This window comes from Cupressus sempervirens, chromosome 11 (assembly GCF_028749045.1).
Source record: "Cupressus sempervirens isolate cs-2001-9-10 chromosome 11, ASM2874904v1, whole genome shotgun sequence".
Classification (NCBI taxonomy): domain Eukaryota; kingdom Viridiplantae; phylum Streptophyta; class Pinopsida; order Cupressales; family Cupressaceae; genus Cupressus; species Cupressus sempervirens.
In genome coordinates, this window is record NC_143128.1 from 215661496 (window position 1) to 215688054 (window position 26559).

Below are 26559 nucleotides of genomic sequence, written 5' to 3' on the forward strand. Positions count from 1 at the left end.
GTTGTGTAAGAGATAAAAAAAAAACTTGCACAATCGATCACAGATGATGATGGATTCACATATCCTACTGGTTCAGTGTTTGTTGCTAGAACATGGTTGCGGACATACATGCTTAGAAGGAATATAATTCCTACATTTGAAGATTATCAGAAGTAGAAAATAATTCTCATATATTCGCATCTTAGTATATCAACAAATGTAAAGTTGTTGAAGCATCAAGGAAGAACAAAAGTAAAAGAACTTTTTACTATTTCTAATGGTGATCATGAAGCCCTGTTGGAGACCCTAAAACAGAGAGAGGACCCTATTGGAACACTTGACTAGGCATATTTACTTCTTATGTTATTTTCTTCATAATGATTCAATGAACTGAAGATTATCTTGTTTAATACAATAAGTTACTAATTTTTTTATGATACTAGAATGTAGGTACATCATGAAGATTTGGGGGGGAGCGGTGGTATTTGGGAGAATTCCTAAGATTTATGATGTATTATGATGTAAAATGTGAACCTTTTTTGTATACGATTTTTGTAATAATGAAAAAGATAGCTTAAATTAGTTGCACATTATAATTTGTATTTTGGTAGGTTCTTTGTAAGGAATTATAAGAGGAAGATATTGAACAAGTTCTTGCAAATCATATTTGCATGTGATACAAGGCTATAAGGACAATTTTAAGAGCATTTATAACCATATGAAAGACAATTGCTTGAAGATATCTTATTACAAGTTTCGTTTTTTCCTTATTTCAAATAAAGCTAACATTATGATTATTAAAACTATTTTTATCAAACTAATTGAATAAGAAAAAATTAGAAAGTACGAATGAACAGTTAGAATACTTGATTTCTTCCATTTTGCAACCAATCATGGCATTTGAAAGCATAAAGAGTCATAATATTGTATAATGTTTTGAAAGACTTTCATATTGAAAAGTTGTAAAGGACCATGAGATTTGAATTTTAGTAATGTCTAGGTTTGCATAGGGTAAGTGATTCATTAGATAGATCCTAATAAGGTCTCATAATAATCTCAAGTCATTTCATAAGTTGAAACATTCAATAAGTCACTTAAAATTTATCTTTTTGCTTTAGAAAATTCAAATCTTGAATGTAACGACTACATGAGCATTTTGGAGGGAAACTCCATAGTTTAAATTTTATGAAGGAATAGGAAGTGAAACTGATTGGAGGTGGTTGAGGGGGTTATTAACCATCCCCTGAAACTTAAAAATAGTGTTTGTACGAACTGTAAGGGCAGTATGTACAGACTGATTTAGAAATTTTGAATAAAAAAGCTTGGATTTTAATAGCAGTTTGAAGGTCCTTTGGAGTTTCTGAGTTCTTTATGGTATTCTAATGCATTGAGGCATCTTCTAAGATCTGTAAGGATGTTTAGGACCAAGTTTTAATTTCATTTTTGAAGGGTTATTCATCTAACTTGCTGATTGTTGGCTGTAGTAGTCCTTTTCATAAGCGTTTTGACAATTTTTTCATCTAATCATGGTCATTCCATGAAATTATTACTTGATTCTTCATGTAATTCCATTTTCCTAACATGTATAATGTCTTCTAACCCTGAAATGATCAACTAACCAGAATAATTGGTGGCCACCAAACATAAAAGGGTGAAAACAAGGTTTGAAAGTGAGGGGACAGTCCTATAGGAAGAGATTTTGCTTAAAGAGGGTAGTGTTTGTGAGTCGATTCATGTTTATGGTGATAAAACATAGATGTCTAAATTTTTATTTAGTCCAAGGAGGCTTGGCACATGTGAGATTGGTGATGCCCTAGGAACAAGGGTTTTGAGAAGGTGAATTGGGGCTTTTGGGGTTAGGGAACCCATAGACTAAAATTGAGAGTGGATTTGTCTAATTGAAGTTATTTTAGGAACCTATGCAAAGTTTGGAGTCTAGATCTTAAGTCTTTCTAGTGGTTTCTTTGTAAATTCATATTTTCTACATTGTTAAAAAATAGGAGATGTGTGAAAGTTCATTGATATTTTCCAAAGAAGGGTATCTAAGTCTTATATATGTTTTGTGAAAGGATAAAGGGTATCAAAAACATCCATTTATTCAAGGAGTCTTTTGAAAAAAAAAGAAGTTATCCACCTATTTGTCTTGCTGCTGTCATAGAATTGTAAAGTTACATAGACAACATTTTGGCATGTTGTGCATTTTGGCTTGAAAAATATTGAAACTCAAGGGCAAGTGTTGTAACATGGTGGATATGTCAAAATAAACTCATTGAAGCCTTAAAACCTCCTAGACTTGACCATTTGTGGGATTTGACCATCAGGACCTAGAAGGGTCACTTGGCACATTGTTACAAATTTACTTATTTTAGGTTGTTACTTGGGTCCATCACCTTATCCTCTATATCACTTGTAGATTGTCAACATTTGGGACTGAAGCAACATGTTGCATTTGATCCTCTCCATAATCATCTTTATGTTCAAGTGCATCATGTTTCATAGTGTTTCTTCTTTTTGTTGGTTCACCATGGTTACCATGCATTATTACAACCATGTGAACTCTTCCTCCATTGGTTACCATGCTTAAAATCATTGGAAAAATTGCATATACTCTGAATTTTTAGTAGCAAGGTTCTCACAAAAAACTTTTACAATACTATAAAAATTATCTTCTAAGCTTTGGTTAGCTACCATCTCCAAATGAGTTATTCATTATTATGGTGATTTAACATCATTCTAATATGTTGAGCTCTTAGGCCCACCCCTTGAAACAAGAGTAAAATAGATACAAATTTCTTTTTATGTGGTCTTAAGCCTCCCCAAATGAACTAGTCATTACCAAGGTGGTTCAACATCACCCATTAGTGTTGAACCCTTAGGCCCACCCTTCCAACTGAGAGGAAAAATGGTTCTTAGTCCAATAACATTAATGAAATACAAGGAACACTAGTGCAAAGCACCTAATCATTTTTCTTTTCTTGATGTAATAAAGTCTAGGGATAGATCTAATGATCTCCCTGTGACCATCCACATTTGTAATGGACACAAGACCCCATGGTGCAACTATAAGCCTTGGCTATCAATTGGTCCAATAATATGGATTTTTGGTAAATTTCATATTTTTTAGGTAAGTCTAGTTGTTTAGAACATTATTAGGGTCCCTAAGAGTTTGTAGAGTCCATTTGCAATCAAACTTGCCTTAGCGCAAAAATTGCAAAAAGTTGCTTAGCAACATTTGCAATTTTCTTGACAACTTTTCAAAATCTAACCCCTAATGGCTAGAACTATTTGAATCGTCAGTACCATTAGCTCTAGGTAAGCAGGTGAACCCTAGTGACACCCTTTTTCTAGCCACAGAGACCATCCATCATCCGTGGCCACCCCGTACCAAGGAGTTTCTAAGGTGCTCTAAGTGTCTTTCAAGGTCGATATTCCAAGGGTCATAAATCGGAGCTCATGATGGCTATTAATGAATTGTCAAATGCTATAGGATGGTGATGTTGAGACCTAAAATAACCTATCTCATTTTTGAGAGATCACATTCCATTTGCATTCGGCACAACGATCTCACTCGATGCCAAAACTCGTAGTGTACCTTAGTTCATAGGTGCACCACATCATAACTTTGAAATTGCTGATCTTAGCATCGAATCCCCAACACTATTAGCTCTAGATGGGTGAGTGAACCCTAATTACACCCTTGTTCTAGCCACAAAGACGATCCATCATTTGCGGCCACCCCGTACCGAGGAGTCTCCAAGGTGCTATAAGTGCATTTCAAGGTCAATCTTTCGACGATCATAACTCGGACCTTGTGAGGGCTATCAATGAACTATCAAATGCTACAGGACAATGATGCTAATACCTAAAATAAACTATCTCATTTTTGAGAGATCACATTCAGTTTGCATTTGACACAACGATCTCACTCGATGCCAAAATTTGCAGTGTACCTTAGTTCATAGGTGCAGCACAGCATAACTTTGAAACCGTTGGCAAGTGGGAAGGTGAATCCTAGTCACACCCTTGTTCTGGCCACAAAGACCATCCATCATTTGTGGCCACCCCATACCGAGGAGTCTCCAAGGTGCTCTGAGTGCCTTTCGAGGTCAATATTCTGAGGGTCATAACTCAGAGCTCGTGATGACTATTGATGAACTATCGAAAGCTTCAGGATGGTGATGCTGAGGCCTAAAATAACCTATGTCATTTTTGAGAGATCACATTCCATTTGCATTCAGCACAGCGATCTCGTTCGATGCCAAAACTCGTAGTGTGCCTCAGTTCATAGGTGCACCATAGCGTAACTTTGAAACCGCTAATCTTGGTCTCAAATCATCATCACCATTAGCTTCGAGTGGGTGGGTGAACCCTATTCACACCCTGTTCTAGCCACAAAGACCATCCATCATTTGCAACCACCCTGTACCGAGGAGTCTCCAAGGTGCTCTAAGTGCCTTTGGAGGTCAATCTTTCGAGGGTCATAACTCAGAGTTTGTGATGGCTATTGATGAACTGTCGAATGCTACAAGATAGTCATGCTAAGGCCTAAAATAACCTATCTCATTTTTGAGAGATCACATTCTGTTTGCATTCAGCACCGCGATCTCGCTTGATGCCAAAAACTCATTGTGTGTCTCAGTTCATAGGTGCACCACAGTGTAACTTTGAAACCGTTGATCTTGGCATCAAATTGTCAATGCCATTAGCTTTGGGTGGGTAGGTGAACCTTAGTGACACCCTTGTTCTAGCCACAGAGACCATCCATCGTTCGCGGCCACCCCATACCAAGGAGTCTCCAAGGTGCTCTAAGTGCATTTTGAGGTCGATATTTCGAGGGTCATAACTCAGAGCTCGTGACGGCTATCAATGAACTGTTGAATGCTATATGACGGTGATGCTAAGGCCTAAAATAACTTGGAGCTTCTGAGGGCTATCAATGAACTGTCCAATCAAGTCTCTTAAGTTGAGATATTTTGAAGTTATGTTGAAATTGAAAAGTTGTAGTATGAGGATAGTAACAAAGTGAAGTGCTAGTTATCAAAGATTATGAACCTATGAATGAATTGGCGGTTGGGAATAGAATCCATGGTTGAGGAGTGGAGTCCTTAACTATGTTGAGATTAGATTTGAAGCCAAGAGTTAGTTTCAAGGTTGAAGGTGGAGTTTAAAATTAGATTTGGGGTTATTTGAACCTTGTGTAGGAGATTAACAAGTGTGTTTATGTCATAATAGCACTTCAAATTATACATTGCATCCAAATTTGATAATAAAGGTTGTTAAAATGTTATTCAAAAGTTATTGCATTTGAATCAAATATAACAAACATAATCAAAATTAATGAAATTCCATAAACATGAACAATACACATGATCCACGATAAATTGAACAATACTAGATACTAAATTAATATGTATATCATTGTGTACATAAATGAGAAAAATATATATCAAATTACATGTATCCATAGACAAAATTTTACACAAATATATATCAAAGATCATGTATCCATAGACAAAGTACTCAAATATATATCAAAATACATAGATCCATATGCAAAATGTGACTGATCGTGCCATCAAAATGTGTATAATATCAATGTTTTTGTATACAATATGGTATACAACTATAATATCCTAGGGTGCTGGTGGATGATCAAAATGTAGCCTCTTCGCTGCACTAGGTGGATCGGATGCCTCCTACATAAACAAAAAAGGAAAACCCAAAGTTAGACTACTAAATTTATATGATTCTACGTATCTAACATTGAATTACTCAAAATGCATAATGATCTTTTTTCTAATGGAGATTTATACTATTAAAATTTCATAATAAATAACTCTCTCATCAACCTCCTGCACCGGTCAGGAGTCCTCTCATATGCCCTCAGCAATGCTGGTACCTCTCTAATTGTCGGCTGTATATGTTCAAATACCTTTGTTAGATGAATCTAAAATTTAAACTATAACATTATAATTCATAGCATGCTAAATTTATAACATATTTAATCATGAATTCAAACTACAACTTACTATTGTAGGCTTCTCCTCAGGAGTGAGTGGCTATGTCATCAAATCTACATAACTCTCCCATCGAACCTCATGTGCACTAGGAGTCTCCTATGAGATACAAAATAGTAGTTGTTAATATCACGAAAATCAGTTTTGAATTTATTTATGAAGATAAGGATTATAAAAAATTAATGATACTTATACATACAATGGGGCTCTCAGTGCGAATGGAAATCCCTGATGGTCTATGACGTAGAATCTGTATAGGTCATCACCAGTAGCCACGCCCTATATACAATAAAGAATGTAATTAAATGGGATTACCACAAACATTTTACAAGAATGCATTGATATTTAATCAAATAGAAAATGCCTAATTACCTTTCCTTTGTCAATGTGTGCTAGCTCACTCCTCACACTTTGTCCCCCCAAGATAGGTGCTACCTATAAGATAAAAGGAATATTAACAACCATATATGCTACAATATCAAATTGAAAAAAAAAAATGCAAACACAACATAATGTACCATAGATGTGTCAAGGCCAAATGAAATGGCCGAGAGCATGGCATCATCAATCTATCTGAGCTCCTCCTCGATCATCAACTAAATGTGAATGAAGATCACATACATAGAAAAGTCAATATGGCTTTAAAATTAAAATTACTCTATTATAAAAATTAAATTTAAATCACATATGTCATAATAAAAAAATATATACACGTACTGACACCAAAGGAGTCCATGCCTCTGCATTCCCCTGCTCTCTCGCATCAGGGTTTGTAGCCTTTGCATGTGTGTCTGGTTTATCCTCGTCTAATACAAAATGATACTCGAGAAGATCACCTATGGGACCCAGGCAAATATTCTTTCACGTAATACAAGTGCGAGGCACACAAATGTGTGATGAGCTAGTTGATGATGAACTGGCACCAGCATCATCAACATGAGGAGGCAAGACTAACCTAGCTTGAGATATCATTAGGCTAGTCAGCCTATGAATGGCTCTGATGGTCTGAGAGCTAGTCTCTCTCATAATATCTGGATGCTGCACTCGAGGAGGAGGGGAGATATCAGTAGGGGGGACAAAAGTGCTAGCTTTCTTCCACTAGGAAGAGGGTCCATCCTAAGGAGCTCCTAGTCCTAAGCCCATGTTGGGCTTCATGCTCCAATAGTTCACTTTAAGTTTCAACACAAATTCTACATATAATTTTCTAAGGAAATAAAATGGTACGTCTAAATTTCCATGTGGAGGGATATCAAAGACCATCTGCCAACGATCCCAAAAGTTTGCACATATGGCATCATTTGTGCACCATTTAATCGATAGTTTGGATTTTTTTGGGTCCACTGTTAAACCCATTTTCGGGTTCACAAAAAGGCTAGCCAAATCATCTTTGCTTATGTTGAGGGCTGAAACCTCATCATAATCCAAACCATCATCAAACATCTCGTGCATTTCAACATGCCAATGAAGAGCGGCATTTTGTTGGTTTGTAAGGGTTTCAATGTTATCCACTATGTTGTTTAACGTGGATAACATAGGAGCCAATGTGGGTACATTATTATATGTTCTATGCAAACCTCTCAACTCGGTGAGATTTTCATTTATCAAATCCTCGATTCGAGGAGGGTTTTGAGGGGGTAGAGGATCATTTGGTGGATAGTTTTGTGGGGGTATTGGATTGTTTGGTTGGGGGTTACGAGGAATATTATTCCCTACCTCAGTGTCATCATTCTGATTAGCCATTTCTATTGAATTGCAAAACATAATATATATTTTAAAAAACCTTAATTTTAACCTTTTTTTTCAAAAAAAACCCTAGATTCAACTAAAACAAACAAAATCATGCTAAAATCTATTGAATTTAGATTAAAAGTGAGTTAAAAAAATCTTTAAAAACATAATATAATATTCGATATCTGATTGAATATCTGATATCCGATCACGTCCAAATACTAGCCCCCAAAATATGCGAAATAAGGGCCCGCGGGTCTGGTTTTGTTTTTAAGTAATGTCACAGATATCGAATATCTGATATTATATTGGATATTCGATTCAATATCGGATATCTGATATGGTGGATATCTTATATTTTATATATAAGATATTAAATTATATTATATTATATTATTATAATATATTATTATAATATAATATTATATTATTATAATATTATATTATATTATTATAATTTATAATATATTATACTTTTTTATTATATATTATATTATAATTTATTACATTTTTATTATTATATTTTATATATTTTTATATTTTATATTATATATATTATATTATTATTATTATAATATTATATTATTATAATTTATAATATATTATACTTTTTCATTATATATTATATTATAATATATTACTTTATTATTATTATATTATATATATATATACTATATTACATTACTATATATTATAATATTAAATATTATATTATATTATTATAATATAATATTATAATACAATACATTATAATATAATATTATTATAATATAATAAAATTATTATTATATTATATTATATAATATTAAATAATATATTATACTATTATAATATAATATTTTTATATTATTATAATATAATAATAATAATGTTATATCGAATATCCGATGCCAAATCGGATATCCGATAAGGCTCGACCTTTCCTTCCAGGTTTGGTACCTAGATAGGTGGAAAAAAGTCAGAGCGAATTTTGAAGCACTTTTAGACGTGTTCAAACTTTATTTTTTTCACATCGCCACTTTTTGGCACACCATGATCCTACACATACCCAACTCTAGAAAAAATACAACATTTGCAAACTTTGTTGAGTCAAAAGACAAAGCAAGACCAGTTTAGGAGAGAATGCAAAAAGAAACAATTAATACATAATATGAAGGATAATTTTTTTTTATGCTTTTGAAATTTCTGATGTTAATGAGAAACATCAAATTTTGGATCAACTAGTGTGTATAGTTGACAAGGTTCAAAATGAAGATATAGAGACTAATGACAAATTGATGAGATAGTCTCATAAAAAAATTGAGCACAAAGTTTTGGAGAAAGTCTCAATGGCAATTACAATCACCCCTCTTGAGCTTCCTACTCTTGTAACAAGTGTGGAAGGAATTTTGTCAATCATTCATTCTTTGTATATGAAATTTTGTGATGTTGATTTCTTCACACTGCAGAATCAACATGTTATTGATAAGATATAGGCAGATATGAAGGCTTTGTAGAATTTCATTGAGCAAGAACACAAGTTCAAGCTCACATTATTATAATAAAATGGTATATGATTAGGGAAGATTAGCCTAATTAATGGCTAGAGACAATAACATTAGGAAAACATTAATTTCAATTCAATTCATGTTATTACCCCATTTAGAGATAATTTGAAAGGAATTATCAATGGCTCAAGATTTGACAAGGAAAGATCCCTAGTTAAAAGTATAAAGTTGGGTCACCTTTTAGGATGACTTATCAAGAATGGCTGAATTTAAGTATTTCTATTTAATAATAAAATTGATTCAAACATATGATCTAAATAAATTCATTCTATCTAAGTTATATATAGTCTCACACTTTTCCAATTGGAAATGTCTATTAAATGCATGTTTTATAATAGTTTGTATCCAATCACTAAGGAAATAAAATTGTTTAAGAAAATCAAGGTTTTAATAACTCTTACTATTTTTTATGATATTTTTTAGTAACATATTAACACCATTTTATAGAGCTCAAAGAAAAGTATATTCTGATATAGAGTTTATGATAGTTTAATTAGATATTGTATATTGTAATTAAAAAATTCTACAAGAACATATTTTAACACTTGAAAAGATGTCAATTTTGAGAAAGAAAAAATATTCAATGATACAAATTTTTAAAAAACTATATGGTGTTCTAGAGGAGAGAGTCCTCTTTAAGAATGTAATATTTTTCTTCTTGTTACAATAGATTTGTTTTGAAAAATGTGGTGGGAGATGAAAACTATCGATTTTAGGTGAGTTGAAATTTGAATCATTATAAAAGAGAAAATATAGGTCTAAAGTCAAATTTTATTTTTGATTATTCTAGGTATATATGTTATCTAGATAACATAGTCTAAGTTCAAACAGAAATAAGTTTATTTCCATATAGTTTTGTGGTTTGAACTAAACCCCTAAGTTTTAGCATTTTTCAGCAACTAAAAAATTATCTATAAAAATTAAGAAAATATATCAATTCTTATTCCAAGTAATTATTAAAAATTATAATCCTAAACTTCATTCATTTTGACACATTTTATTAGGTTACTTCATTTTTAAATTCTAAATATTTATTCCAATTTTATGTCATTGAAGGTTAAAATTTATACTTTTGTTAGCCTCACCCTTTACAAAAGGGTGACACAGGGTTGTGCTTTTACCCTCTATCTTTCAATAGTAGAGAGCCTAATTGATCTAGTTCCTTAGATATAGATTCAAATACAAGTCATGGAATCTGTAAGAACAAGATGGAGTAAAGGACTTGAAGAAATTTTGGCATTTCACAAAACATTTTTGGATAAATGTTAGTTGACCCCTACAAACCCCAAGCCATAACTATAAAAAAAAATTGGGGAAATGTTCTCATGAGATAAATAAGAGGGAAATATCCTAATGTGTATACTCAAGGGGGAATAAGATTAGATCATCAATAGGGAAAATGAAAATTAGATCAGAAATAGAGTTATTAGATGAATCAGGATTAGAATTCACAAACATTTATATACTATATAGAAGAGTTAAAGTTTTTGAAGACCAAATCACAGTCTTAAGGGGAGTGCTACCATTTTGATATGTTTGATTGCTAAGTCATGATAAAAGAAAAATTGCCACTAATGATAAATTTTTATTTTTTATTGATCTCTAAGACCAAGTTTCCAATTAGTGTCCAGCACTTACACATTTCAAAGGCAACATTGATTGGTCGTCACTGAGACAAACCAATACAGAGCATGCCAAGCTACAAAGGACTTGTTTATATTTCATTACAATCAAACAAATCAACGTTTGTCGAGAACCCTAGTATAGAATAAGAAAGCATGTACATGTCAAGTAAAATCATGGAGACCAAGAAATGTAAAGTTAATTAATGCCAAGTGACTCATTATATGTTGAGCCAATAGAAGCCAAGAGATAACATGAATGTTAGTTATGACCGAGTGTGAGAACATTAAATTTCCAAGTAAGCTAGTTTTGACATATGAGTTTGTAATGGCACAAACACTTATGTAACTAATTTTAGCCAACTCCTATGCAACATTTAAAGATAGTAGAGACAGAAAAGGAGGAAATTATGCTTTTTGTAAAATGCATTAAGTGCAAGAAAAGCATATTAACCAATCAGAAAATTAGAAGGGTAAAATAGAAAAAGGATGAAATATAGATTGTTAATTAAGATCTAGAAATTTCTACAATTATCTATTTAATAAGTGTTCTAACCCTAAAATAAAAATGATATGAATGAAAGTGAGATGAAATTGTGAAGGAGCGAACAAGATTATAATAGAGCAAGGAAGACTAAGTTAGATAAGAAGATCAAACAAAGAAACCTAGCAGTGAAGGAAACAATAGAGAATATAAGATAAGTAGGTCAGTTTGAGACATTGAAGAGAGTAGTTTCACACATGAATTTTAGAGAAAATCGAAGGATCGGGTATTGAGACATTTTAATAGGTGAATTAGGGAAAATCTCTAAACTGAGTGGTTTTAGAAGACCTTATTTAAATCTCCTAACAGAGTTCGTACTTCATTGTAAGTGTAAAGTCCTTTAATCAAGGTGAGACCTAATAGTCTTGTAAATATTTTAACCGAGCAGATCCATCATAGGGTAGATCATCATAAGTGATCAAATTGTAGCCCTAATAGGCAAACTTTGTTGTTGCAGTAGTAACAATTTGTGGGTTTCATCGCCACCCCAATTCTGCCTTCACCTTTGAGGGATTCTAGGTTACCAAAATATTTGTGTTATGTTTTTATGTTTTGATGGATGTTATGCTTAGATAGATTTCATTTCAACATTACAATTTATGATTATATGATATGAGCTCTAAGATATGAGATAGTATGAGCTATAGATTATTGCTTATATATGACTCTATAACTATTGTAGTGAAGAAATCCCTTAATCACATGACCTTAAATAGCCTTTTTAAAATCTTCTAACTAGGTGATAATCTCAAAAGAGTGTTCAAAATCCTCTAACAAGGTTAGAGCTAATAGGGTATAAGACATGGATAGGTCTCTAGGGAAATTCCTTGAGCTAGTAGAATCTAACAATACTTTTGTGACCCTAAACCAAGTAGTCTTCTAATAGAGGGTATTCTAGAAGATTGTAAATATTTTTTAGCATCATTGTCACATTGTGGTTTTCATCCTAATTGAGTTTCCATGAGATGTATCTAGTGTTATATTTCTGTGTATGTTTTTCACATGATGCATGTTAATTTAATGTTTACGTTATCAGTAGTGCTAACAAGAAGTTTTTTTTAAAAGATTAATCTATTTGATTAAGTTTATTAGTCTTGTAGTTTGATTGGATTGCTGATTACAAATTCACTACCCCTCCCCCCCCCCCCCACCCCCCAACTCATAATGAATCATATACTTACACCTATAGTATTCCATATATTTTGGAGGAAATATTGGTAAAACTATTGAGAACCACATCCTTGTATGGGATCAAAGAAAAAGAAACCTTTGTAACTTTTTCTTAGGACATTGGAACAAATCTTATATTGGAATCCATCAATGAGATGATCTTAGGAATGAAGTGTAGCATAGAATTCACAATTTTACGTGAATTAAGACTCACTAAATGGTTTCGATTGAGGAAAATCTTAATGTACCCAACTACTTCCCTTCTAATTTACATAGCAATAAAAAATGAAGAATGAGGAGAACTAATTAATTATATTCAATGACAGAAATTCTTGTTATATGATTAAATGAATATTTATGAACTAACATGGTATTGTGCTATCCCTTGGTAATATTTCAAGAACTTAGGATAATTTTTCCTTGTAATTTTAATCTTTGGAGATTATATTATATAGAATATCCAATAAGGGCTTCTTCTTATTAGTAGATAGTGCATACCATCCATAGTTTTCTATTTGAATCTTAGTATTAGAAACCTTCTTCTTTCACAACATTTTCTATTGGAAAAAATGTTCCCAAATGAAAATTTGTTCTAAATCTTCAATTTTGAGCTCAAAATTTTCAAATTGCTAAATAATCTAAACATAGTTGTTTTTATAAATTAAAAGGTACAAGATTTGTGACGGGGGGACGAGGTAAAACAATAAAATAAAAAGTCCATAATTTTAATTAGTCATTTAAACACACTAACTGACAATAACTTATACAATAAAAAATAATGAAGCAAATCCAACCATCTGAACATGAAACACAAGAATGATAATAGTTTTATCATTGAAATACATGATTAGAGAGAAATCCATGGTGGGAATTAGTATCTACAATTAGGGTCTGTTTGGTTTGTGGAATTTAAAAAATTTGGATTTCTACAAACCTTAGTTTAGTCAAATCAAGGTTTTGCAAATCTTCATTCTGATTTTTGGGATTTTACTTAAACTATTTGTTTCACTCGAAAGATCCATGTGAAGACACATTTTTATGCATAAGCTTGGAGTGGAAGGAAAATTTCAAAAAGTAGTCCAATCTATTGCTTTTATAGTCCTTAAAAAACATAACCTAGTTTTGATTTTCAATTCCTACTTGCTAGTAGAAATTTGGAAAGCCTGGTTTTGAGGCAAAATTGGAAGTCTGATATGCTAATTCCATTTTGCCAATTTTGAAACAAACGCACAAATTTTCAAATCCAAATTTTGAAAAAGTCAATTCCTAGCATCTTCCAGGAACCAAACAGACCCTTATTTCAACTCTTTAGAACTACATCCTATTAAAGGCTTAGATCTTTCAGGAGCTTTGTGATTCTCTATTAGGAGAAAAATGCTATTAGAACCGAGTTGATAAAGTAATTTACCTCTAGAGTCATTAGGAGATTTAACTTGTTTTAAGCAATCTAGTTAAGGGATTTCAAACCTACTTAAAAATCCACCTGACGAGAGAATATTAACTTTAGACCTAATAAGATTGACCCAGTTAAAGGATATTCATGGAGAAGTAATTACAATTCAAAAAGTGATAGTGATCTGAGAGAAACCCTTATAGTTTTCCAATAATGATTCAATTAATTTATATATCTACATGGTTATCTTATAGATTATCCACTTCCTTTTCATGACCACATGGTGGCATCCACCATCTATAACTTTGTAGCCTATCAAAATGATTATAAATGCATTTTTGCTAGCTAGGATAGCCAATGCATTAACCAAAATGTATTACATTTGAATCTTTGTTCTTAGTCCTAGTGTGACAAAAGATATTATCAGACAATAATAGTACATTTAATAGTTAATTTTAGCTTCCAATTTCATTCAAGTATTGATTTGATGAAGAGAGATTGAATTCTTTAGCTTTCTCCAACACACTTTTATTAGATGGATAAATCTAATCACCTTGATCAATGCATGACAAACTCATTATTACACATTAGATTACTGCATCATCAAAACTTCAGGATAATGAAAAAAATCACTATAGTCAACTACATCACTAATGATTGAGGGTCTAACACCAATTATTCTAAGCACTTTTCCTTCCTACATGAAATGATCTTCTATTTAGTACAACTATTCCTTATACCATTCTAATCATCTCACAATTGCAACAAAATTCTCATATCTCAATCAAGATAATTTATATTGAACTACCACATTGACTTGATAGTTAATCAAATCATTCATTCTCTATGATCATTTGTTCTTTCGCTTCCTCTATTAAGCCTCAATCCATCATAAAACTCTCAAGCTACCCTAAGGATGTATGAAAGTTAACACAAAACATAGTAAGATCTCTAAGTTTTTCATAAGAAATGCACACTCCAATTACCTTCACAACATTGGATTCAACTATTGATACCCTTATTAGAACATCTAGAACATTGTCAACCATCACAACATTAAGTTGATGTCAATTGAAACATAATAAATGATCTTCTTATTAGTAAACTTGTATCACATCAATCTCAACAATCTTTGCATTAGTTATGCCAACATGTTGTAACTTTGACATTAACTTTCTAGTGATCTACAAGAGGGGTTTTAAATTTAGGATTATAAGTGCACATATAGCCTCATATCTAAAGAGTATAGTTCTTTGAATGTACAGGAATTCTAGCTCAATATAATCGAACTATAGTCAAATCCAAACCTAAAATATGAGGATATAAATCATTTATAAAACATTTATAAAGAACTAGAGAAAAGGATCCCATTTAGTCTTACCTAAATCAAGTGTTTAGGAGATCTAATATTTGACTAGTTGTATTTATTTCTCTACATATCCAAGTCCAAGAAATGGCCATTAGCTAAAATTTAATGTCAATCCTACATAGAATCTTTAAAATTAGAACCGGTGCCTATTTTTTGATTAAAGGAGGAGAGAGATGAAGTCATTCTTGTAACCATCTAGTCCTCATCAATGATATATAAGCATGGTCTATTAGAATAAATTACTAGAAGTCTCTTCAAAGAGAAATAATACTAGGGGCTCAAATATTAGATAACACTTATTTAGTAGAAGAGTTTCCATGATCCAAAATTGAAGATCTATTGAGCGTTCATATCATGTATTGAGAGCAAAGAGAACCCATCAAATTATTAGGTTTGAAAAGAACAATCATCCCACTAGAAGCTCCTTCAGTGTACATAAGAATGGAGTTAGCAAATGCCCAAATAAAGTTACCAATTTTCTTTAAAAGGATCTTCTAGCATTTCAGTTTCTTGAAGAAAAATGATATCTAGATTAAGTTCCTCAATACTTTTTGTAACTACAATCTATTTGTGAGAGCCATTAAGCCCTTTAAATTTGAGACAAAATATTCATCTTATTTCTTTGCACAAGAATGTCTTCTTGAAAGTAATATGAATAGCATTAGTCACCTCCTTACCTGTCCTCACCCTGTCAAATAGCTCTATCCTATTTGCAAATAGTTTTTTTTGGTACTCCCAATTTTTATAGATTTATACACATTCAAATAAGAGATCAGAGGAAGGGAAAACTTATCTCACACCAACAAGGAAGGAGAGTGAGGGGAATAATAGTAAGGACAGGGAGTATTGGGGAGGAGGGTCGTTAGAAAAATTGCATCTACTTCTTTTTTCATTTAATATTTTCCATATTCCCATTAAATAGAAAAATTCAAGACTAACACACACACAAGTAAATACAATTGACTTGACTTAACTATGGAATTTCTTGCATACAGCTATTTCAAGTTTTAAGTTTTTATTCAATTTTTCAATGCAAATAAATAAGGTCGCTGACTTATCGGTCAATGTCAAAAGTCATATTTGAGAGTGTGGGGCAAGAGTTTGGCCACTATTAAAAGTCATGACTGATATATAAATGTGAGTAAAGATCAATGACCAAAAATGTAAGACCCATTACCAAAGATGTCATGGAGAATAATTCAAAGTCGCAATATGTCGTAAATTATGGGTCACAATACTTTTATTTGTTTTTTTGACTTTAATTTTATTGTTGGACTCTATTGTAAAATCGTCGAAGTCATCTTTGTCTTAATCGTCGACTGCGAAAGTGTCCGAATTGGGATTTATTGTCGATGACGATTCTTCCGCTTACTTTACATTTCCTCCAACAATATTCAAATGATATTAGGCTACTTTCCTTTCGTTCCATTTGAATAGCTCAGTGATAATACTTTTCTTTGATATTCTTAGTTTTAATTTTCTTTGCACACAATTCAATTTGTTTAGGCTAATTTGATTTTTTCTAATTTTAGGTTCTATTTCAATTATTGTGAAGATTGGTAGACTTGAAATATACTAAAGAAATACAAAAATAGGGTCAAGTGAGATTGAGATTTGAAATGGTCTTCGATTTTTGTATCATACATGTCTAAGATGAAGTTTCTTATTGATTTCTCTCTCTTTAATTGTAATTCTCCTTGTAAAAAATTTATAAGATATTACATTTCCTTGGTAGTATTCAAAATGGTTTTGTTTTCGAAATGACTTCACTTTGTGTCATGAATATTGTTGTTAACATCAAAAATTTATATCAAAAAATATTCATCATAATTATGAGATAGTCCTTAAAATCAAGGATTGAATTATTAGGTTTTATTATTTTTTAATTTTTTTATAGATTAATATAAATTAGTCAATATGTGATCACTAAGCAATGGTGATAACTAGTAGAAAATGGTGGATACAATCTATGAGGGATTTTGTATGATTAAAACAATGCAAGCAATTGAAGGAACAAGAAAGGCAATACAAGGATAAATTCTTTAAATCAAGAAGTATACAAAAATTGCAAACAAAACAAATAATTGGTGAATACAATAGAGAACTATTTTCAAACAAAACTCGTCTAAACTATGCAACTAATGATGATATATTCTTATTGCATCCATATTTCTATAACTCAAATATAGATGGATAAGAGAAGAGGGAGGATACTTTAAATAATTTTCAAAATATGAGAAATTAGACAAAAGTACCATATTCACTTTCATTTGATGCTAGGATGCAAGGAATGTCTGATAAATATGAGAAGAGGATCAGAGTAGATTTGGGAGACACAAATTTGATAAGAAAACTGCAAGGTCAAAAATTTTGATCAAGGATGGGGAACATAGACAATATCCTTCCTTGATAACTTTCTCAATTTTGTGATTTCTAAACATGAAGCTTCATTTAATCCCTTGCTTCTAAAGAAAGCACAATTGTCATATTATTCAAAAAATTCCACAATATGGAATTGAAACTATTAAAGAAAAAGGATGAAGTGATCAACAAGGATAAAACTCAAATGGAAAACCTAATAAATGGATTGAGGCTAATACAAGGTTCTAGTAAAAAAGAAGGAGAATGGTAATATATTTCTCATAAACTTTTAGATAATAATAATACAAAAGTTGTTCAAGATAGGAGAAATGTTGGGTTGCCAGATAGGTAAGGAGAAATAGAGAGAAGGTAACAAGAACATGCCTAGATAGGAGTTGATAATTTTTCTTATAAAATGAGTTTGGGAATAAATGAAGATGATGGAAATAGAGGTAAACCTTCAAGCCAAACCTATAGGGTGGTAGACAAGGAGAGACTGGAGGTAAAACTGAAGGCAATAAGGGAAAAACTTTACACCAAACCCAAATGATGACAAATAGCTCAAAATTGATCTAGTCAAGAATTACATTTTCAGAGATGATGCAACAATCTTAGATTAGTTACCTAACCTAGAAATATTTAATCTATATGCTCTATAATATTTCTATCACATTTAGTCAAATTTAAAACTACATAGAAGGAAATTAGTTATATATGGAAAATTTTATCATATTAGATAAGGAAAATAATATTTTCTAGTAATATTCAATTCTAACGAAGGGAAGTGTACTATCATAAAATGCACACACCTATCAATTAAGACATTTTAGCTCTCGTTGTTTGAAAAAAAATATGAATCCATACTTAAATTTAGATTACTTGTAATCTACAACTCAATATTTTTCAACAAAAACCCTAATTTTCAACATTTTTCAACAACTAAAAAGTTATCTATAAAAATTAAGAAAATATACAAATTCTTTTTCCAAATAATTATTAAAAAATATAATCCTAAAATTCATCCATTTCTACACATTTTCATTAGTTACTTCATTTTTAAATTCTAAATATTAATTCCAGTTTTATGTCATTGAAGGTGAAAATTTATACTTTTGTTAGCCTCTTCCTTTACTAAAGGGTGACATAGGTTTGTGCTTTTACCTCTTATCTTTCAACAACAAAGAGCCTAATTGATCTAGTTCCTTAGCTAGAGATTCAAATACAAGTCATGGAATCAGTAAGAACAAGCTGGAGTAAAGGACTTGAAGAAATTTTGGCATCTCACAAAACATTTTTGGATAAATTTCATCTGACCCCTAGAAACCCCAAGTATGATTGTCAAAAACAAGGGGGAAATGTTCTCATGACGTTACTAAGAGGGGAATATCCTAATGTGTATACACATTTCAGCTCTCTTTGTTTGGAAAAAAATATGAATCCATAATTAAATTTAGATTACATGTAAAATACAACTAAATATGATAGTAACTCAAAATTAGAATGCTTGATTGATAAGGTGGTAGACAAGGAGAGAGTAAAGGTGAAACTGGAGGTAGCAAGAGAAAAACTTTACACCATAGCCAAATGATGATGAATAAAACAAAATTGGCTCAATCAAGCATTGCATTTTCAAGGGTGATGCTACTATCTTAGATTAGTTACCTAAGGTAAAAATATTTAATCTATAAGTTTAGTAATATTTCTATCTCATTTAGTTAAATTTCAAACTACATAGAAGAAAATTGGTTAGATATGGAAAATTTTACTCTATTAGATATCGAAAATGATATTTTTCTAGTAATGTTCAATTCTAAGGAAGGGAAGTGTACCATCATAAAATGGACATGACCATCAGTTAAGAAATTGTAACAATTTCTCTTGCCCAGTATTTCTATGTTATGTAAAAACTCTTTTTATTAATACAATTTTATATAGGCCTTGTTGCCTTCTGTTTAAAAAGAAAAACAAAACAATTTCCCCTATCTTCTTTGCAAAACCAAAGGCAAATAGTTTTATAGTATTTGTATTCAAAAATTAAAATTTAGAATACATTTTAAATTTACAAATAAATGGTTTTGTGAAACATGAGATATAATAAAAACTTGCTAATGATTCACATTCCATCAAATTCTTTCTAAACATAAAACTATGCTTTTAAAATTGATTTTCTTTAAATTCTTCTTTCAATTGCCAGAAATTTAATTCAAGCATGTGAAAATGTCATCTATTGTCTATTTTGTAAGTTGTGGAGTGTGCTTGTGTTCTTGGATGAAACAAGCTCATTTGTTAATGGGACAGACTAATCTCCAAACAAAATGTACTAAAGACAAAATAAAGTTAATTTTAATTTTTCCTAGATTTATGAAAACGTAGTGATTTTTTTTCCCAATTTTTTGTTTTTTTCAACTACAAACGATGTAGATCATGAAGATCAAATGCTGAATTTTTTTGAAAAATCCATGATGTTTTTGATTTTTTGAAATTTGGAATTTGTAAGGACGATAGTTGCGTCCTTTGTTAATTACATGTTCATAGGTTTTGGTGCATCTGTTGACTCAACACCATTATGAAAATATTAATTTGTTAATGTTAGTTGACATGTGTTAGTAGTGGTGGAGAATTGTACTCTCAAAAGAGAGGTCGCATTCAGCTCCCGAAGAAGGTAGCGTACGTATGCATAGTTTGTAACATAGTTAGGTGCCTCCAACAAGGAGTAAGAGGTAACCCTATATCACTCTCACCATATGTAGACCCAAAAACAACTATATAGTATCGTAAACTAGAGGAGAGGACCCAGTAGTTGAGCACGTTCCAATGGTTGTGATAGGAGTTGTTAACTTAATACCCATACTTGCTGATTTAATATTTGACATTTTTGACAAGATTGTACCAATAATTGTGACTTTAAATCCCTTTTCCCACAAAAACAACCAATAGTGTGATGCCACATCAGCTGCACAAGTATGGGGTCTCTAATACACTATGATTGCTCTCACTTTTTGGGGGGCTGTTTTGGACACCTTGGCAAAAAGTGTGCTGATGTGGCATCATATTTGATGATGTGGCTTTGAAACCTTAGATATAAGTAGGGGACTTGCCAAGTAAGCTACTGTCAAAAAATGAGAGGGGTTCGAAATTTTCACATAAGATTTTGTGGAGCGCAAAGTTAGGATGCTAAGTCAGGGTGCTCAACTAGTAGATCCTCTCCCTATAAACGAACTGTTCGTTTACCCTTTCATCACTTAAATAATGATATTAGGAATTAGAAAACTCATTATTAGAGAAACACTGTAAAATCCTATCACGGACTTTGGATTTATGGAAACATGGTGTAGACAAGAATGGAAAGGCCAAGCATTTTTTAACCCAAGTTGTACGTGGAAGGGGAGTTGAAGTTTCGCAGAAACCAACAAAATGGAGGCTATTAAAGAAGAGACGATGTTCAGATGTTCTTGACCGTTTCCCTTAAACCCTTGCCGAATAGCAATACATAGCACTCAGCAAAACAAGATGCATACCTTGTTAAGGATGTGCTTTATTCTCCTTTTTATTGAGTCCTGTACATGCACAATTACTGATGAGCAAAGCCTTATGGAGTTTAAGAAGTCCATCAAATTGGATCCCCTCCATTCCTTGGCAAAATGGGTCCCTTACGTTCACCTCTGCAATTGGACTGGAGTTACCTGTGATTCAACAGGCAACAGAGTACAATCGCTTGAGTTGAACGACATGCATCTAATGGGTTCCATCTCCCCTTCAATTGGCAATCTCTCATTCCTCGCAAAACTTGATCTCTCCAACAACAGTTTTGTTGGCTCAATTCCGAAGCAAATAGGGAGACTTCAACGGCTGGAGGTTCTTTATCTTTACACCAATCTATTAGAGGGTTCCATTCCATTGAACCTGACTTCCTGCAACAAGTTACAAGAATTGCTACTAGCTGACAACCGATTGAATGGAACAATTCCTTCAGAGTTGGGTTTTCTTAAAAATCTCCACTTCCTTTCTCTCGGCTCCAATAGAATTTCTGGTAAAATCCCTCCGTCCTTAGGAAACCTCTCCTACCTAGAAGTATTGCGTATTGGAGATAATGCCATTGAAGGTCACATTCCACCTGAATTGGGAATGTTATCTCGGTTAGCCTCTTTTACCCTGTTTAACAACCGCTTAACTGGTCCTATTCCCTCCTCAATCTCAAATAGCTCAGGATTAGTAGAATTGGCCCTCTATAACAACTCCTTGACTGGTACAATCCCGCCAGAAATGGGCAAGCTCTCTAGCCTTCAGTTTCTATATCTATGGGGCAATCAGCTCAAAGGCACCATCCCATCCACTATTGCCACTTGCACCAAACTGAGTGGCCTTGATTTGTCTTTCAATCATCTCAGTGGAGCAATACCAATGGAGTTCAGCAGGCTTTCAGATCTTCAAATGTTGAGCCTTTCATTTAATCGACTCGTCAGCGGCAGTGCTGTCACAATCCCCATTCTCACCGCCCTCCAGAATTGTACCAGTCTAAATGAACTATGGATTGATCATAATAGTTTGACTGGTTACTTGCCAGAGCAGCTCCCCACAAATCTCACTGTCTTGGGACTAGATGCTAACAAGATAACAGGCAGTATACCTTCCCTCATTTCCAACATAACCAATTTGAGGGACCTTAATTTGTCTTCCAATCTCCTTACTGGCCACATCCCATCCTCTCTGAGAAACCTCAGTAACTTGCAAAGGTTAATGTTGGACAACAACAAGCTAGAAGGAAACATATCCAGTGAGATTGGTGAGATAAAAAGCCTTGGGAAGCTATCTGTGAGTCATAATTTGCTTTCTGGAGAGATCCCTGATACAATTGGTCGCCTTCAACAGTTAACTCATCTTGTTCTCAACCACAACCAACTCTCCGGGGAAATCCCTGCAAGTTTGGGAAATTGCTACAAATTGGAATTGCTCGACCTCTCCAACAATCAATTCAATGGACACATTCCCCATGAAGTGGCCAGTCTTGATAATTTGCAGATATATTTCAATTTGTCCAAAAACTCTTTCCAGGGACCTCTGCCTCGGGAAATGGGAAAGATGATCCATGTTCAAGCCATTGATGTTTCAGCTAACAGGTTACAAGGTCGAATTCCTGCCACTCTGGGAAGCTGTGAGCAACTTGAATACCTGAAGCTTTCATCAAATGAATTGCAAGGCCCAATACCAGATTCTCTTGGTGAGTTAAAGAGTGTTGTGAGTATGGATCTGTCTTCCAACAATCTCTCTGGATTGATCCCTGTTTCGCTGGAGTCCCTGAAAATGCTCCACTTCTTGAATTTGTCTTTCAATAACTTGAGCGGAGAGATCCCCAAAGAGGGCATATTTAAAAATTTGACAGCTTCATCATTTAGGGGAAATATGGGTCTTTGTGGGGAATGGATCCAGTTACCCCCATGCTCTATTTTCAATGCTCTGCCAAAACACCACAGTAACAGAATCAGAGTAATTGGACCAGTGGGTGCAGCCATTACTTTCCTACTAGTTTGTTTATTGATCTTGGGACTAATTTACAGGAGGCGCAAGATCAAATGTGATGCTCCCAGTGAGATCTTGCCGCTGAAAATCATGGATGACGGGGGAATGTCATATCAAGAAATTGTGAAGGCCACCGATGGATTTAATCAGAGAAACTTGTTGGGCACTGGAAGCTTTGGCTCGGTGTACAAGGGCATTATGGGCAATGGCAGAGTGGCCGCTTTCAAGCTCCTAAATTTACAAAATGAGGAAGCTGTAAAGAGCTTCTGCAGGGAATGCAAAGTGCTGGCAGAGGTGAGGCACAGGAATCTGGTTAAAATCATATCCTTCTGCTCAGAATTTGGGCGCAAGATATTGGTTCTGGAGTTCATGTCCAAAGGAAATCTCGAGACACTTTTGTATTCCAATGTGAAATTACTGACCTTCATTGATATATTGAACATAGCAATCAATGTTATCCATGGATTAGAGTATCTCCATCATGACTGTTTTCAGCAAGTCGTTCATTGTGATATAAAACCGAGTAACATTCTTATGGACGAGGACCTCACAGCACATGTTGCTGATTTTGGCATTTCCAGAATAGTCCGTGGTTTAAACAACAGTACCAGTGATTCAAGAAGTACTTCCACTCTGAATCTGAAAGGATCCGTGGGCTACATTGCACCAGGTATTGGGTTTGGCTATCTAATTAGATTTTGTTTCTATATGCTCCATCCCTGGAAAAATGGTTGCTGTATTTTAAAATTAGTAAGAGTTGGAAGTCAGATTAATTGTTATTTTATTGAATTTGATTAGACTCAGAATCGAAGACTTCTAAGATAGTAATTCTTAATTTAATTGGCAATTTATTCTTGTGTTTTAAACTCTTATCTAATTTATTAATATTAATAGTTTATTTTTAAAGAAGATAAGTTTGAATAAGATTTTAGATTGAAGTCTTAATTCGTTGATATTTTTATTTTATTCTTAAATAAGATAAGTGTGAATAAGATTTTAGATTTAAGTTCTTTGTATTACAAGACAATTATTCCACTTATGCATTAATTTGATCAATTGTAATAATAGATAAATTTAAAGAAGATAAGTTTAAATTAGATTTTAGATTTAAGTTCTTTGTGTTATAGGACAACTTTAATCCACTCATCCATTAATTTAATCAATTGTAATAATAGATACATTTTCAAAATTGTATTCATTCATTTCCTCTAACAAAAATTGTTCTTTTACTTTTTATTTTGCAGAGTATGGAATTGGTGGGAAGGTGTCCACCAAGGGTGACATTTACAGTTATGGTATTATGCTCTTGGAGATGGTAACTGGAAAGAGTCCAACTGATGATATGTTTGTGGGAGGACTGAACTTGCACAAATGGATAGGCATGCATTTTCACAACAAATTGACTGAGATTGTGGACAAGAGAATGATGAAAGATATAAGAGAGAGTGAAATAAATGAATGCCTCATTCCTTTCTTATTTATTGGGTTGGAGTGTTCAAAGGAGTCTCCAAGTGAAAGACCCACAGCGAGAGAGGTAGTAGGAGTCTTGGAAACTATCAGGAAGACACACTATGAAACTTAAGATTAAGTTTAAGATGTTAGTTGTATGTTGGCTATAGTGGTTATACAATAAGTTTTAGATTGTTGGTGCTATGTTAACTAGGACTTGTATCAGATGAGGTGCAATGATGTAGAGCATTTTGATAGTAATATATGTAACTATTTATAATGAAATCATTAAATCTAAGTTTTTGTTAATTTGTAATGGAATTTACTCTTTTGAATGTTATAAAATAGAACTATAAATGCCTTTGTCTTTTTCAAAACAAGAATGCAAACTTCTATGTGCCAATCATTTTAAAAGTTAAAAGCTATTTGTTACATGAACAAATTCCACTTGATACATATTTATTAATCCTTATATTCCTCATCTCTACCTCAAATTAGAAAGGTTAATCTAATCATATTAGAGTTTAAAAGCTTACAATTGTATTTGCAATCCCAACCCTAATTTTATATATAGCTCTAATCAAATATTTTGTCAAAATATATTATTAAAATATCAACTATAAATTAAATTATTGATATCACTGTAACAATTCTAATTAAATTTTAATAATATTATGTTATTCTAATTGATATACTATTATATAGTCTAAACTACTTTTATATTTGAAAATATTAAGATTTATCTCTTTCAATTCATTAATATTATTTTATCTGTAGAACAAATCATCCTCCTTCAAATCAAATTATCTATCATTCTTATTTATCATCACAATAGGTTTAATTAAGTGGACCATTCTAAACTTTTGATCACCATAATAGTCCAAACATGTGTTAAAGATTTTTTTACTCAACTTTTTGTATAGAAGCTCAAAATATTAAATTGTTTTTTTTAGATTGCAAGAATTGGTGCAACACAGCCCCCTTATAAACTACAGTGTGCCTGATAAACTTTTTAATGTGACCGGTAGTGTTGGCGCAACACGCCCACCAGTACCACGAGAACGGGGGAGACTAGAACCCGTGACCAACCCCCTACAACAGGGAAGATTTAGCCAACCGAGCTAGGGCCCCCGCCCTTCAAAATATTAATTATATTACATAGAAGATTCATAATTTGAATTATATTATATAAAATTATAAAGGAGTTTCTATTCTTTTGCTTCTAATAATTTAGAGTTTAAACAAAATGTCCAATAATTAAGAATTCAAACACAATGTCAAATTTGATTATTTTTGCTAAAATCAAGTGCATTAGAGTTGACATGGTAAGATTTTTTGGTTCCTCAAATGTTCCACATATAATTGTACGAATTGTAGAAATAATAGAAGGGCAACTGAGTTTATCCTATCATGCTAGCAATTCCAGCAACTTATTTGTGGTTGCGTGAGACAAATCCGACAGGCAGTGTCCACAATGCCTAGAATTTGATCATCGTATGGTCATTTTTCTACTTTTGAGTCGTATATGACAGGTTAAAAATTTGTGGACCGTATTGATTAACATGTGATACAAGATTTTTTGTAAATATTACTAATTTATACATATATTATATTAATTTTTGACAATCAATATTTATCTCAAAATGTAAAATGAAAGGCATTAATATGACCAAACCGTCATAAAAAAGTAAGATGATAGGTAGGGGTGACCATCAAATTCCAGCCTGGTGCCCACATAGGAAAGGTCTATCACCTTATAATTATGCTTATTGTTGAACTTTGTTTTAGATGTCAATATTATGTTAGATGCTCATTATAACAAGTGCCATGTAATGACTAGTATTTGCCTACTAGTTAATAATA

At 32.6% G+C, this 26559-nt stretch overlaps 1 protein-coding gene across 1 annotated transcript; it reads left to right on the plus strand.

Moving 5' to 3' along the window:
* The first annotated feature begins 21190 nt into the window (after positions 1-21190).
* On the plus strand, positions 21191-25005 carry LOC149528931 (uncharacterized). The gene is made up of 2 exons (XM_089809087.1): positions 21191-23917; positions 24492-25005. The coding sequence occupies exons 1-2, from the start codon at positions 21241-21243 to the stop codon at positions 24827-24829; spliced, it is 3015 nt and encodes a 1004-aa protein (XP_089665213.1). The 5' UTR covers positions 21191-21240; the 3' UTR covers positions 24830-25005.
* Positions 25006-26559: the final 1554 nt, after the last annotated feature.